Source organism: Octodon degus, unplaced genomic scaffold (genome assembly GCF_000260255.1).
Source record: "Octodon degus isolate 3935 unplaced genomic scaffold, OctDeg1.0 scaffold00032, whole genome shotgun sequence".
Classification (NCBI taxonomy): domain Eukaryota; kingdom Metazoa; phylum Chordata; class Mammalia; order Rodentia; family Octodontidae; genus Octodon; species Octodon degus.
Window position 1 is genome coordinate 7,767,468 of NW_004524608.1, and position 12,504 is coordinate 7,779,971.

The window sequence follows — 12,504 nt, forward strand, 5'->3', positions numbered from 1 at the left end:
TCCTGCCTCAGCTTTCCAAGTAGCTGGGACCAAAGGCACTACACCAGCTCAAAGTATTTGTTTTAAGAAAGAAAATGAGCAGTTAAAAAATCTTAGTTTCCCTAGGCTACATACTGAAATTTTGTCCTAAAAGAGAACAAAAAAAAAATCGATTCAGGTAGAAAATTTCCTATGAACAAATTATTTTATTTGTGTAATCTAAATGTCATCTGAAAGCCTATAATCCCAAGATGAACTGGTTAAATTTTATTCTACCCCATTCCACAATTCGGTAGAGCCTACTCCATAATTTCTGCAAGTTCTCCTGGCCTTCTTTCTCACCCATCCCTATGCTGCCCTAGCCCATAGGTCTTTTGCTCTGAATCTATAAAACTACCACATTATGAATACAAGACCTAATCCCTTCAGCAATTTCCATTAAAAAGATCTACTCACTTCATGCAGCATGTGAACATCTTTGTTTTTGTCATTGTCTCTGAAGATACAGAGCTGTGGCAAGGGAAGGGTGGTCTGAAGCGGCCTTCCAACAGTCTTTGGCTTCACCAGCCTGATCCTGCCTGCATTCTTCTCTTTATCCATCTCTTGAAATTAAGAAAAACATTCTTCCCTCTGCCTTTCTTAGGGATGTCCCAATACTTCCAGGGTTGGGACACACACACACACACACACACACACACACACACCCAAGCACACACATTATGTACTCTATCATTTTAGCACAAATGCTACTCTCGATATAAATTTCAGATAGAACTTGTTTTAATGCCTGTTGTCTCTTTCCTGGACACATGAATTCTGCCATTTATATTCTGAGGGACATCTCTGGTGACTGTGTTCTCCACTGAAAGAAAAGCCCAGAAGACATCTGCTTTGCACAGAACTAAAACTTGGGTTTGTGGCTTTAAATCAGCTCTGCTTCATTCAGATGGGAAACCCACGGTGGGCTCCTGACACAGCGAGGCTACTCAGCTTAAGCTATGCACCTGTGGGCTTCACTACAGGATCTTCCAAGTAATTTTTCACCCCAACACTGTATTGTTCCCCCAAACAACAGCTGTGCCTCTGCAAGCTTTGTTTGAGCTCTTGATAAATCTAGCCTTTTGGAATTAGATTAGGACAGGCCCAGATATAGCAGGTTGGTAACCATCTGTTTTACCAATGAAAGACTCTATTAGTTTTCTCAGATGTACATGGAACAACATTACAGTATCTGACATAGTGTTGGCTTCTCTTCCTTGTTTGAAAGAGATCCCCACTAACGCTGGTGCACAGGTTAGAAGATACAGGTTAATTTGTTAGGAAGTGTGATTTGAAGACTTAAGAAAGCTCCCCACCTCTTTACCCCCATCCATTCCAGAAAAATGTAAGGTTATGTTCCAATACCTCCTCTTCCAAGAGGTGTCTGCAGTCTTTTCCAGAAGATGGTGACTTTTCATCCTGTACAACCCATGGGCCTTACATAGACGTGGCAGCAGAAGGACCCGTCCAGCGTGAATACAAACTCTGTAGCCATTAGAGGTTAGAGCAGCACACTCTGGAATTTAGAGAACTCTCTGTGCCTGAAAAAACTTAAATAGAGGTTTGAAAGTGTCCTGAAATGCAATAGAGCCCATTCATCTGTTGTACAAGAGCTGATCAGAAAAAAATTGTTGTGTGTTTAAATGTTTTATGGACAGGCTACCATGTCAGCATCTTGAGCTATGAATGACTACTACAAAGACAACAATATACAATATAGTAATTGTTGTAACTCTCCTATCAACCTGTTTTGAAACTGTCTCATTGCAATTTTTTTATCAATAAAATAAATAAATAATTGTTTTAAAGTGACAGTGAAAGATATATCGCCAATAACTCCTCTCAAAATAAGCCCCGTCACTTCAAATACACTTAACCCACCATTCTAGCCATTTTCTGAAGCGATTCTGAAAGTCTTCTTTCATGACTGACTTTATGAAATGTGATTAAAATAAAACACAGGGCTAGGGAAATGGCTCAGTAGAATAAGCGCTTCTCTGGCAAGCGCAAGGGTCTGAGTTCAATCCCCGGTTCCGCCAAAAAAAATTAAAATTAAAATTAAAAAAAAATAATAAAACACAGTGAAAGTTGCGGCCTCATGCCATCCAGTGGAAAGGTGAGCTGATAAAAGCATCACAATATGTCCTAATCCTCCTTACTCACCATGTCTGGCACCATGAAAATTGTAGCTCTTTCTCAAAGTCAGAACGACTGTGAAAGGTAAAAGTATTGAACTGACTCAGGACATCAAGGCAGCCACAACAGCGTAACTAAAGACACTCATGAAACAGGACTTCCAGAAATTCGGCAGAACAATGGGATATAAGTCAGAAATTGCCCAAAGCCTGCTGCTCTCTGATAGAATATATATATATATATATATATATATATATATATATATATATGGCAAGGAAGAGGTTTTGAAGGGGGTTAATGACAATCTGTCACATATTTAAAATTTAAACACCCACTGTAAGTTGTGATCACACTTCATATAAGAGCTTCATGTAAGATGATTGCTAAGGTCTCCCCAGGTGCTGGGATTCCAGACTTTACTTTGTGTCTTCTGTTGAGATAAAACACAGCTGCAGTGGCTCTCCTTTGTTATTTATTGGAGCATGTCTTTTTCAAAACTGTAAATATTAACTAGAATAAGAGCAGTGGACAGGGCTGGAGAGATAGCTCAATAGAATAAGTGCTTGCCTGGCAAGCACAAGGGCCTGCATTCAATCCACAGTTCCGCCAAAAAAAAAAAAGAGCAGTGGGCATTCATTCCTTTTTAGACTGCAGACCACCTTGTATAAAATAATTGGTCAAAATTTTATGTAACGAACCATGATGGATGCCTTTAGAGAGTTAGGAAAAGGAGGGGCAACGACCTAGAGTCTGCAAGGCAGACTTGAGCAGAACCACACACCTTGGGGTTCCCAGGGCTGAGGTCTAGAAGAAGAACAGACGTTTACAGGCAGCTCTTCAAGAACTTCGTGAGTTCCAGCACCAGGCCCATCCATGGAACGATTGGGGCCACTGTCAACCAGCCTACAGGATACCCTCTCTGTCTCTTCCTTGTCATTATTCCTGTTTCTCTTCTTAGGGGTAAAGGCAAGAAACACTAGGAAGACACTGAATGGATTGCAGCAAGTAGATTCATTAACTCTACGATCGCCTTCCTCTGATAGAAAAAAAAATCCTTTAAAACAGAACCCAACCTAACCACAGACAAATGCTCCAACCCTGCCTCTGGGTTCTCAGATGTGTGGCACTATTTGGTGGAAGAGAGCCGGAAGCTGCCTGCATTGCTCCTGTACCCCAGGGAGTGTGGCCTGTGGCCCAGCGACTTAGGCATCACTCGGTCTGCTCCTGAGAAGTGCAGAACCTCAGGCCCTCACCCCAACCTCCCACACCAGAACCTGCCTCTTAACAGAAGCCACGGGCCACACATGTGCTCATTTAAATTTGAAAAGCATCAGTGGAAAGGGTCCTGTTGTTCAGAAGGGGCCTAGCACAATCAGTTAGGAAACTTCATTGAACATGAATCACTCCCAGAAAGGCTCTTCTGAGAAAGCATAATAATAGTCGATTCCTAGCCATTAGCTGAAGCCCGTTTCTGTTTGTTCTTTTTTTCTTTCTTCTTCTTTTTTTTTTTTTTTCTGGAACCAGGGATTGAACTCAGGCCCTTGCACTTCCCAGGGAAGCGCTTCTTCTACTGAGCCATCTCCCCAGCCCCTATTTCTGTCTGTTCTGCCTCAGTTCACATGGGCAAAAGCAATCTTTTTCCGTCCTTGTCTGAAAAACTGAAGCACAAACCACACCTTTGCCTTAACTCACACTAGCATTTTCTGTTTAACTATAATGAAAGCAATGCTACAAATGCAGAAAACTTTTAAATTATACTCTGTTGGTGTATGGTTTGCATTTTTTAAAAACACTAATCAATAAGTCCAATAGAAAGGGCTTTTAACAGGAGAACATGCTCTGAATTTGTGGTCGTATCTGTCATTAAATAAACAGGGAGATGGTTGTGGAGGGGACTCTCACTGCAATAATATTTAAAGCCTTAACATACTATTTATGTTAGAATAAAGAAATAGTAAATGTCTGAATGTCAGAAACATTTTTTAAGATGTTTCTAGATTATATAGTGGGTTAAATATAAAATATTCAGTGTCATGAGAAATTCTGCCTAATTACACCAAAGCACAATTTAAAATAACTTAATTTTACAAATAATTGACATGTGTCTTGCTAACATTAAGAACTCCACTTAGAACCAAGCAATCACTGAGTCATACAAACTAATTTAAATTTAGTGATTGTCGAATCAGAGAACAGAGAGTAACTGTTGCTCTAACCCTAAGATCTAAACTATAAGAGTAAAGAATGAAACAGATGGTAAAAAGAGAGGAAGCTGGGCCTGGTGGTGCATGCCTATCACCCCAGCAATCGGTAGGCTGAGGCAAAAGGATCGCTGAGAGTTCGAAGTTAGTCTGGGCTACATAGTGAGTTCAAGGTCAACTTGAACTGTATAGTGAAACCCTGTATCAAATAAATAAATAAATAAATAAATAAATAAATAGGAGGATGAGAAGAAGGCAAAAGATGAGGAGGAAGAACAAGAGGAAGAGGAGAGGAAGAAGAGGAGGAAGAAAGCAAGCTGGATGACCTTAATCCCATCTGCATTCTCAGCACTCAGAACAGCTGAGAGTAAAATGATGGCTATCAGGGCCGACCTGATAGCTCGGTGGACCAAAGCGCCTGCTCAAGCAGAGCGCAGTGGCAGGGGTTCGATCCCCAGTGTGCTCTGTGTGCTCATGCTGGCCCCCCACACGGGGCGCCCTGAGATGGCTACTGAGACTGGGCATGGTGGCGCACGCCTGTGATCCCAGCATTTGGGAGGAGAATCACTATGAGTCTGATCTATGTAGTGAGACCCTGTAGACCCTGTAGATGCTGCCCTAAATACGGAAAAAAATAAAATAAAATGATGGCTACCGAGTGCTCAAGGGGCAGTCGGGGACAGTGGGGAGACGGGAGTCAAATGGTATATTTTCAGTTCTGCGGGATGAAAAGTCCTGGCAATTTCAAATGCCATGGTGATTATAGGTAATGCTACTATGTTATGGAATTAAAAGTTTCCCAAAAGAAGGCTTCTCAGTTCCCAGTTGACAGGCATGGGTTCTAAGGCTAAAGTTACAAGGGCAAATGTCAATTATGTCATTATTATGATATAAATTTATAAATGACTTATATTTGTATGTTTTATGAATGATTTATTATTTTTCCAGTACTGAGGTTTATGCCCTGGACCTTCACACTGAGTTAGATCCTCAGCCCTTTTTTACTTTAATTTTGAAATACAGTCTCACTAAGTTGTCCAGTCTGAACTGAAATTTGTATTCCTCTTGCCTCAGCTTCCCTGAATTATAGAATTATAGGTATGTACCACCATGCCTGGTTTAGTTTTTCTGATCCTCATGTATAAAATGAATAAACTTTTTAACAGTAGGTTTCTGTAAGAGTTTTTTCATTAAAATTAAGTCAATGTAAACTGGGCATGGTGGCTTATGTTTGTAATCCCAACATTCAGGAGACTGAGGCAAGATTATTGTGAGTTGGAGGCCAGCCTGGGCTACAAAGTGAGTTCAGTCCAGCCTGAACTGCATAGCTAAACCTTGTCTCAAAAGACAAAAAATAAATAAATAAATGGAAATAAAATTAATCCTATTTAATATATTTTATTTACTTATTTAGTCATTTTGTTCCACTGGGAGATTTTTTTTTTTTTCTCCTGATGAATAGTTAATATCCTGCCTTAGGGGTCAGGCAGATAGCTCAGTGGCTTGAGCTCCTGCCTGGCAAGTGCAAGGTCCTAAGTTTGATCTATATGGAAAAAAAAATCATGTCTTTATGAAAAATGTAGGCCAGGGAAGATAGCTCAGTAGAATAAGCACTTGCCTGGCAAGCGCAAGAGCCTGAGTTCAATCCCCAGTTCTGCCAAAAAAAAGAAAGAAAGAAAGAAAAATGTGTATAGTAATTTAAAAATTAGTTTGATTTGTGTCTTTTAATTTTACTGATGATTATATTACCTAATAATGTGTTTCATTTTACATAGCCGAATAAGCTTTATGTCATTCTGAATCTGAAAATAGCTAACACTTTATATATGTTTTCTAGTTTTGAATTAATTATAATTCATGCTTGTCACTTTATACGTATTGTGCTTATAATTATAAAATTCATATTGTAAATAAAATGTCATAATTTAAAGATATAATTACCACATTGATTATTTTACCTTCCAATTTTTATGAGTAAGTAATATATTCAAATTTGAGATGACATTACATATAAAATATTGAGTCCACTTTTTTAAATTATCACATGACAAGCATTTCTTCTTGTCATAAAAATCTTCCAGAGAGACATGACTTTTACTAGCTGTGCAACAATTCACTTTCATTTATTCCATACTCTCCCAGTGTAGTTTTCAGGATATCTCACTTTTTATAAATAACCTTAATGAAAATTTTTGTGAATCTTCCTGCCATATTTCCTTATATTCTTAAGACAAATTCCTAAGAAAACAATCATTGAGTTAAAGACTATTAATTTTTTTAGGTTCTTTCTTTTTTATTGCTAGAAAATTTAAATCCTACATAAGTTATACTCATTTAAAATTGCACAAATATGTGAAGGTCCATTTGCCACACATTAACATGACATAATTCCACCTTAAAAGTATATAACCGGGGGGCCCAGCCCTAGCTCAGTTCTTTAAGTGGCTGCTTCCACAATGCTGGCAGCCTCAGTTTGCTGTAGTTCGATCCCCACAACACTCCAGCCATGCAAAAGTGCCCTGAAGGCATTCAAGGAGCAAAACACACACACACACACACACACACACACACACACACACACAAATTCCTTAAAAGTATATAACCAATACATTAATGTTAGATCTTGACTGTGATTAAAGTAAACAAGTTGAGGTGGGTGAGACAATGAGATCTCAATACTAATTAATACTTGATGGCATTACAGAGTATTTAACATGGTGTATAAGAAATCAGTATTGCTCTGCTCAGTGAAGGCCCGCCTCCCTTATTGATACACAGTATCCTATTTAAGGGTAAAATGGCATCAGAAATTTGATGTAAAATAACCCAGTACATTAAAAGTAGGTGAAAATCACTGAAATCACTTGACAGTGACATTGGAGCTCGTTGCACTTGCCTTTTGCATATGTTTGAAGCTCCCCACAATAAACAGTTTTCACAGGGACAAGACGCTTTGGAGTCTCCTCATGAGAGAATAAGGGAAAGCTGACCTGATCCCGGCAGCCTGCTGAGCCTGCAGGGGAAAAACTGTACTGGGAGCCTGGGAAAACTGTGTGACCCTTCTGGGGAGCATTTAAAAAATAGGTTAGCTCATAACCTTTGCGTTACTGTGAAAGAAGTGTTCTCGTTGAATGAACATCTGTGTCCAACTTTATAAAGGATTCAGAGCATGATGGGATGGCCACAGCTGGTGGAACTCAAAGGATACTTTCTTGGCTGTGAAAATGGAATAACAGGCTTGGGGGAACGCCTCGGTGACAGAGGGCTTACTTAGTATCTGCAAAGTCCTGGGTTCTATTCCTAGAAAAAGTGGGGTAGAGCACACACTGTAAAGAACTCTTAAATGTCAACAATAAAAAACAACAACCTGATAAAAAGGGAGCCAAAAACTCTATCAGACATGTCACTAAAGAAGATATGCACAGCAAATAAGCATACAAAGAGATGGTCCTCATCATAGGTTACCAGGGAAACAGAAATTAAAATGATGAGATGCCACCACACATCTGCTAGAGAGGCCAGCACTGGCCACGCTACATGGAGGTGAGGATGTGGAGTTCCAGTAACTCTCCTTCCCTGCCGGTGGGAATACAAAATGACTCAGCCACATTGGAAGAGTTTGGCAGTTTCAGATAAAATTAATCATACCCTCTCCATACAACTAAGCCATTGTACTCCTGAGTATTACACCAAAAGAGTTGAGAGGTTATGCCCACACAAAAATCTACACAAATATTTATAGCAGCTTTGCTGATAATTGCCATAACTTGGAAGCAACAAAGATATCCTTCAGTGAGTAAGTAGACGAATACCTGTAATGCATCCAGATAATTTTATTGGCAATTAGAACATCCAGATCATCATCCAGTTCTAGAAAGAAATGAGCTACCAATTTGTGAAAACCCATGGAAGAACTTTAAATTCATCTAGTTAAGAGGAAGAAGCATATCTGAAAAGGCTATGCTAATCTGCGATTCCAACGATTCTCAACACTATGGAGATAATAGAGAACCAGTGGTTTCCAAGGGTTATGGAGAGGGAGTGATGAAGAGGTGCAGCTCGGAGACTCTTCAAGAAGCAGTTTATGCCACTATCATGGTGCAGAGATGGTCACATATTTGTGCAAACCCATAGAACATACAACAATGGAAGGGAGTCCTAAAGGAAACAATAGTCAGTAGACGCCCCTGATGTGTCAGTGTAGGTTCATCAATTGTTATGCAGGTTACACTCTAGGGTAACCTTCCCCAGACTAAGGGAGAGGGCTAGATTAGAGAGGTACATAGCATATAGGAAAATTCTGACCTTACTATTAATTTTCTTATGATCTTACCACTACTCTATTTTTTAAAATGGAAATTAAAATACTACAAGATGTTCTTTTCTTCCCTTTCTATTACTTCCTTTTAAACACTAAACCTGGAGTTTGCAAGAATATGAACAAAGCAAGCTCATCATCTAACCATGTTAAAGACATAATTACTGTCTGCTGTGCTCTTTTCCGTAAATATAGGTTACATGCACACAAATGTGACTGAAACACATACCGTGTCCTCGTAGGACAACCAAGTGGATGCCCGTATTGTTTCTGCAATGTTTTATTTCCAGTTCTTATTTTGTAATCACAGTGACAAAATAGCATCCACCAAGACCACACGGGGGGATTCTTGACCTTTTCTCTTTTCACTTATCCTCCCAGCAACACTCAAACCTGTTGCCCTTCACAACAACGCACTACCCCAGGATATACTAACATAAGCAGCTCCTTTAGGATGACAGCATTGCAGACAGACTTGCAAAGACAGAATCTTCATTACAATGTGAGAGATTTTCAGAATGCACATTTTATAGTGTTGAGGTAATTTGCACGAACACAGTCTCACATTCCTCAATAAACTTGGCAGGGGTTTAAAGCCTTATACACTCTGTTCTTGGACCACTTCAATTTTATTTCTCTTGGAGGCAGCTGGCCCCTCCTTTAGCCTTGATCCAGGGTCATTGTCCTTTCTTGCTAGGCCTATCACCATTCTGGGCTTCCTCTGATTTTCACTCTGATGGATTTCCTAGGTCCCTAGAGAACCAGGCACCTTTCCAGCCTGGGGCTTCAATCAAGCTCACAAGCACTCAAATGGAGAGCCTACAACTCCAAACACAGCAGAGTTTTCTGAGCAACCTTCTTCTGCAGCCCAGGCATCAACCTCCTGTAATAAATATGTTGGGATTTATCTTAGTTATTTCATTTTTTCACCTTCCTCTTTCCTTATGCTTCAAAATTGTATAGAACTCATAAGTCGGGGAGATAGCTCAGTGGAATAAGTGTTTGCCTGGCAAACACAAGGTCCTGAGTTCAATCCCTGGTACTGAAAAGAAAAAAAAAAAAAAAAAAACCTCATATTATCCTCTTTTCTGTGGTCCTTGTCACATAGACCTATGGTTCCTCACCACCCTCTCTTCTCCAAATTGCAATCACAGTCTCCTCAGAAATAATCAGACTCTGCATACACCCTGGACTGGTGAGCTCTGCTTCACAGTTGAAATTTCACCACAGACCCGGGGTGATGAACCCACAGCACACTACCCTTGGCTGGCTGTTTGTTACCATTGAAAGCTCCGACTGGTTCACCTTCAATTCCATGGCCATTTGCCCCAGTCAGTGCAAATCACCTACTTAAGCCTCTTCTAAGTGGGAGGAACACCCCAGTGCTCACCTTAGACCTTTGGATGGCCTCTTCAGGGGCCAGGTCTGAGCTGCCCAGAAGTTTTCTGCCCATGTTCTCAGAACAGAGATGTACCTGAGAAGTACTACACATCCAGCAAAATCCATACAAAGACTGACCTGGTTTGGAGTCTCCTTGCACTGTCAAGGCTGCTCAGAAGTGTCGACCACTCTGAAGGTTTACCTTTCATGGTCATTTTGACTTTGGGAAGTGCTGGAAGTTGCACAGTGCAGGTGGGATCTGGTCATTCTAGTGAGGAAGACACCGTGTAATGCTTTCATGAGTTTGCATTTCCATCAGACAGCGCTCAGAAACAGCTCTCTACTTCTGACTGTTCATACCTCACAAAGACACTCATGAAAAAGGAGTGCCAGGACTGCTTCAGAAATGGTCAAGAGTGTGGAATAAGTGTGATCACAGAAAGAATATGTATGTTCAAGGTAATTTTTTTTATTTAAGTGCATGTCATGCTTTGGTCAGTCCCTGTTATGTTCCCAGGTAGAATCAGTGCTGAGTATCTTTCTTGAACTGTGTCTTGCTTGTCTTTTCACCCTGCGCTGTCCTGCCACCTTCACTCCCTGACCTGCCTCTCCCAAGAGTACTTTCTTAACAAATCATGAACATAAACTTGTGAATATCATCTCAGAGTCAACTTTTGAGGAACTCACCCCAGTCCATCCTATGAAATGTTAACATTTAGTTAGTCTCTGAATTTGCAAAACTGATCACTCCAGATGTATCAACACTTTGGAGGAAAAATTTGGTGTGTTTTTTTCTAGCCAAAAGAATCTGGAGAAAAAAATTAGCCCTGCTAAGCCAGGCATGTGGTGCATACCTGTTTGCAAGCTTAAGCCCACCATGGGCAATTTCATGACTTAACAAGACCCTACTTCTCAATAAAAATATAAAAAGGGTAGAGTGAAGATGTAGTTCAATGAGGGAGTTTAATCTCCAGTCTAAACTCCAGTTTAAACTCCCCAGTGCCAGGAGTGGTGGCACATGCCTATAATCCCAGTACATGGGAGGCAGAGGCAGAAGGATTGCTAGAAGTTTGAGGCCAACCTGGGGTATAGAGTGAGTTTAAGGCCAACCTGAACTACATAGCAAGACCCTGTCTCAAAAAATAAAATAAGGGCCGGTCAGATAGCTCAGTGGACCAAAGCACTTGCTTTGGCAAGTGCTAGGGAACCAGGGTTCAATCCCCATGCTGTGCCGGCCCTACCCCAGGGGCATGCTGAGACAGCAACTGAGACTGGATGTGGTGGCACATGCCTAGAATCTCAGCACTTAGGAGGCTGAAAACAGGAGGATCACTGGAGTCTGCTCTGTGCAGTGAGACCCTGTAGGCCCTGTACTAAATACATAAAAAATAATAAAAATAAAATAAAATAAGAGTGGGGAGATAGCTCAGTGGCATAAGTGCCTGCCTGGCAAGCACAAGGTCCTGAGTTCAATCTTTGGTAGCAATAAATACATTACTTAATTAATTAACTACAATGTGTGAGGGGTTTAATCCCCAGTACTGAAAAAAATTAACTTTGCTAATTTTTAAAACTTCAATTCTGATACCTTTTTAAAAACTCATATTCAATTTTCAAAAAATCAAAGTTTACTTGTGCCTATCATAAAAAAGAAAGGAGGATTGAACTCATTTATAGAGTGATTTGAACACAATTTCTTGACCTGCATTTTACTATCAATCTGGATTATTTTCCTTTTACATTACGTGAGTCAGAAATATGCTGCTTCGGAATCTATGTTAAGCAACTGGTTTTAAGATAAATGGTAACAAGATTCTACATTGATTAGATAACATTTAAATATAGTTGTGTATATCATTTCATAGTTTGAATTTTTCACATATGCTCCTAAAGTTTTTCATGTTATAGTTTCAAATATATCAAAATAATACTAGTAGATAGATTTTTATGGTCAGTAAATTCATCTGTATTTTATAACATATCATAAATATTGTGAGACTGTGTATAAAGATCTGGAAGGAAATGCACCAAAATATTATATTTGTGGAGTTATTTTTTCTATTTGCATTATTGAAATTATCATGAAAATGTTATTCTCATAAAAATAAATTTTAAATGCAATATGGACAGAAAAATCTAAGGAAATTGAAATGTTTATGATAAAAGTTCTTAAGATACATAAGCTCACAAAATTTTTAAGAAAATGCTTTTCAAGAAAATGTTAATGAAGTGAGATATGGTAGCATATGCCTATAACCCAAGCTTCTCAGAAGGCTGAGGCAGAAGAAATACAAGTTCCAGGCCAGCCTGGACACCTTAGGAAGAACCTGCCTCAAAGTAAAATGAAAAGGGTACATCCACATGGCTGACACTGACAAAGGTTCTACAATCTGAGGTACAGGATCTCAGGATAAATCCTGAGGGCATTTCACTGACCTTCTCAAACCAAAA

At 39.7% G+C, this 12,504-nt stretch overlaps 1 protein-coding gene across 1 annotated transcript in view; it reads left to right on the plus strand.

The window, feature by feature from the left end:
* Nucleotides 1-2,182: 2,182 nt before the first annotated feature.
* Nucleotides 2,183-12,504, plus strand: part of Cobll1 (cordon-bleu WH2 repeat protein like 1) — a 233,097-nt gene continuing 222,775 nt past the window's right edge. Inside the window, exon 1 of the mRNA XM_023713791.1 lies at nucleotides 2,183-2,238. Within this exon, the coding sequence (XP_023569559.1) occupies nucleotides 2,183-2,238 (56 nt within the window). The remainder of the gene's footprint in view (nucleotides 2,239-12,504) is intronic.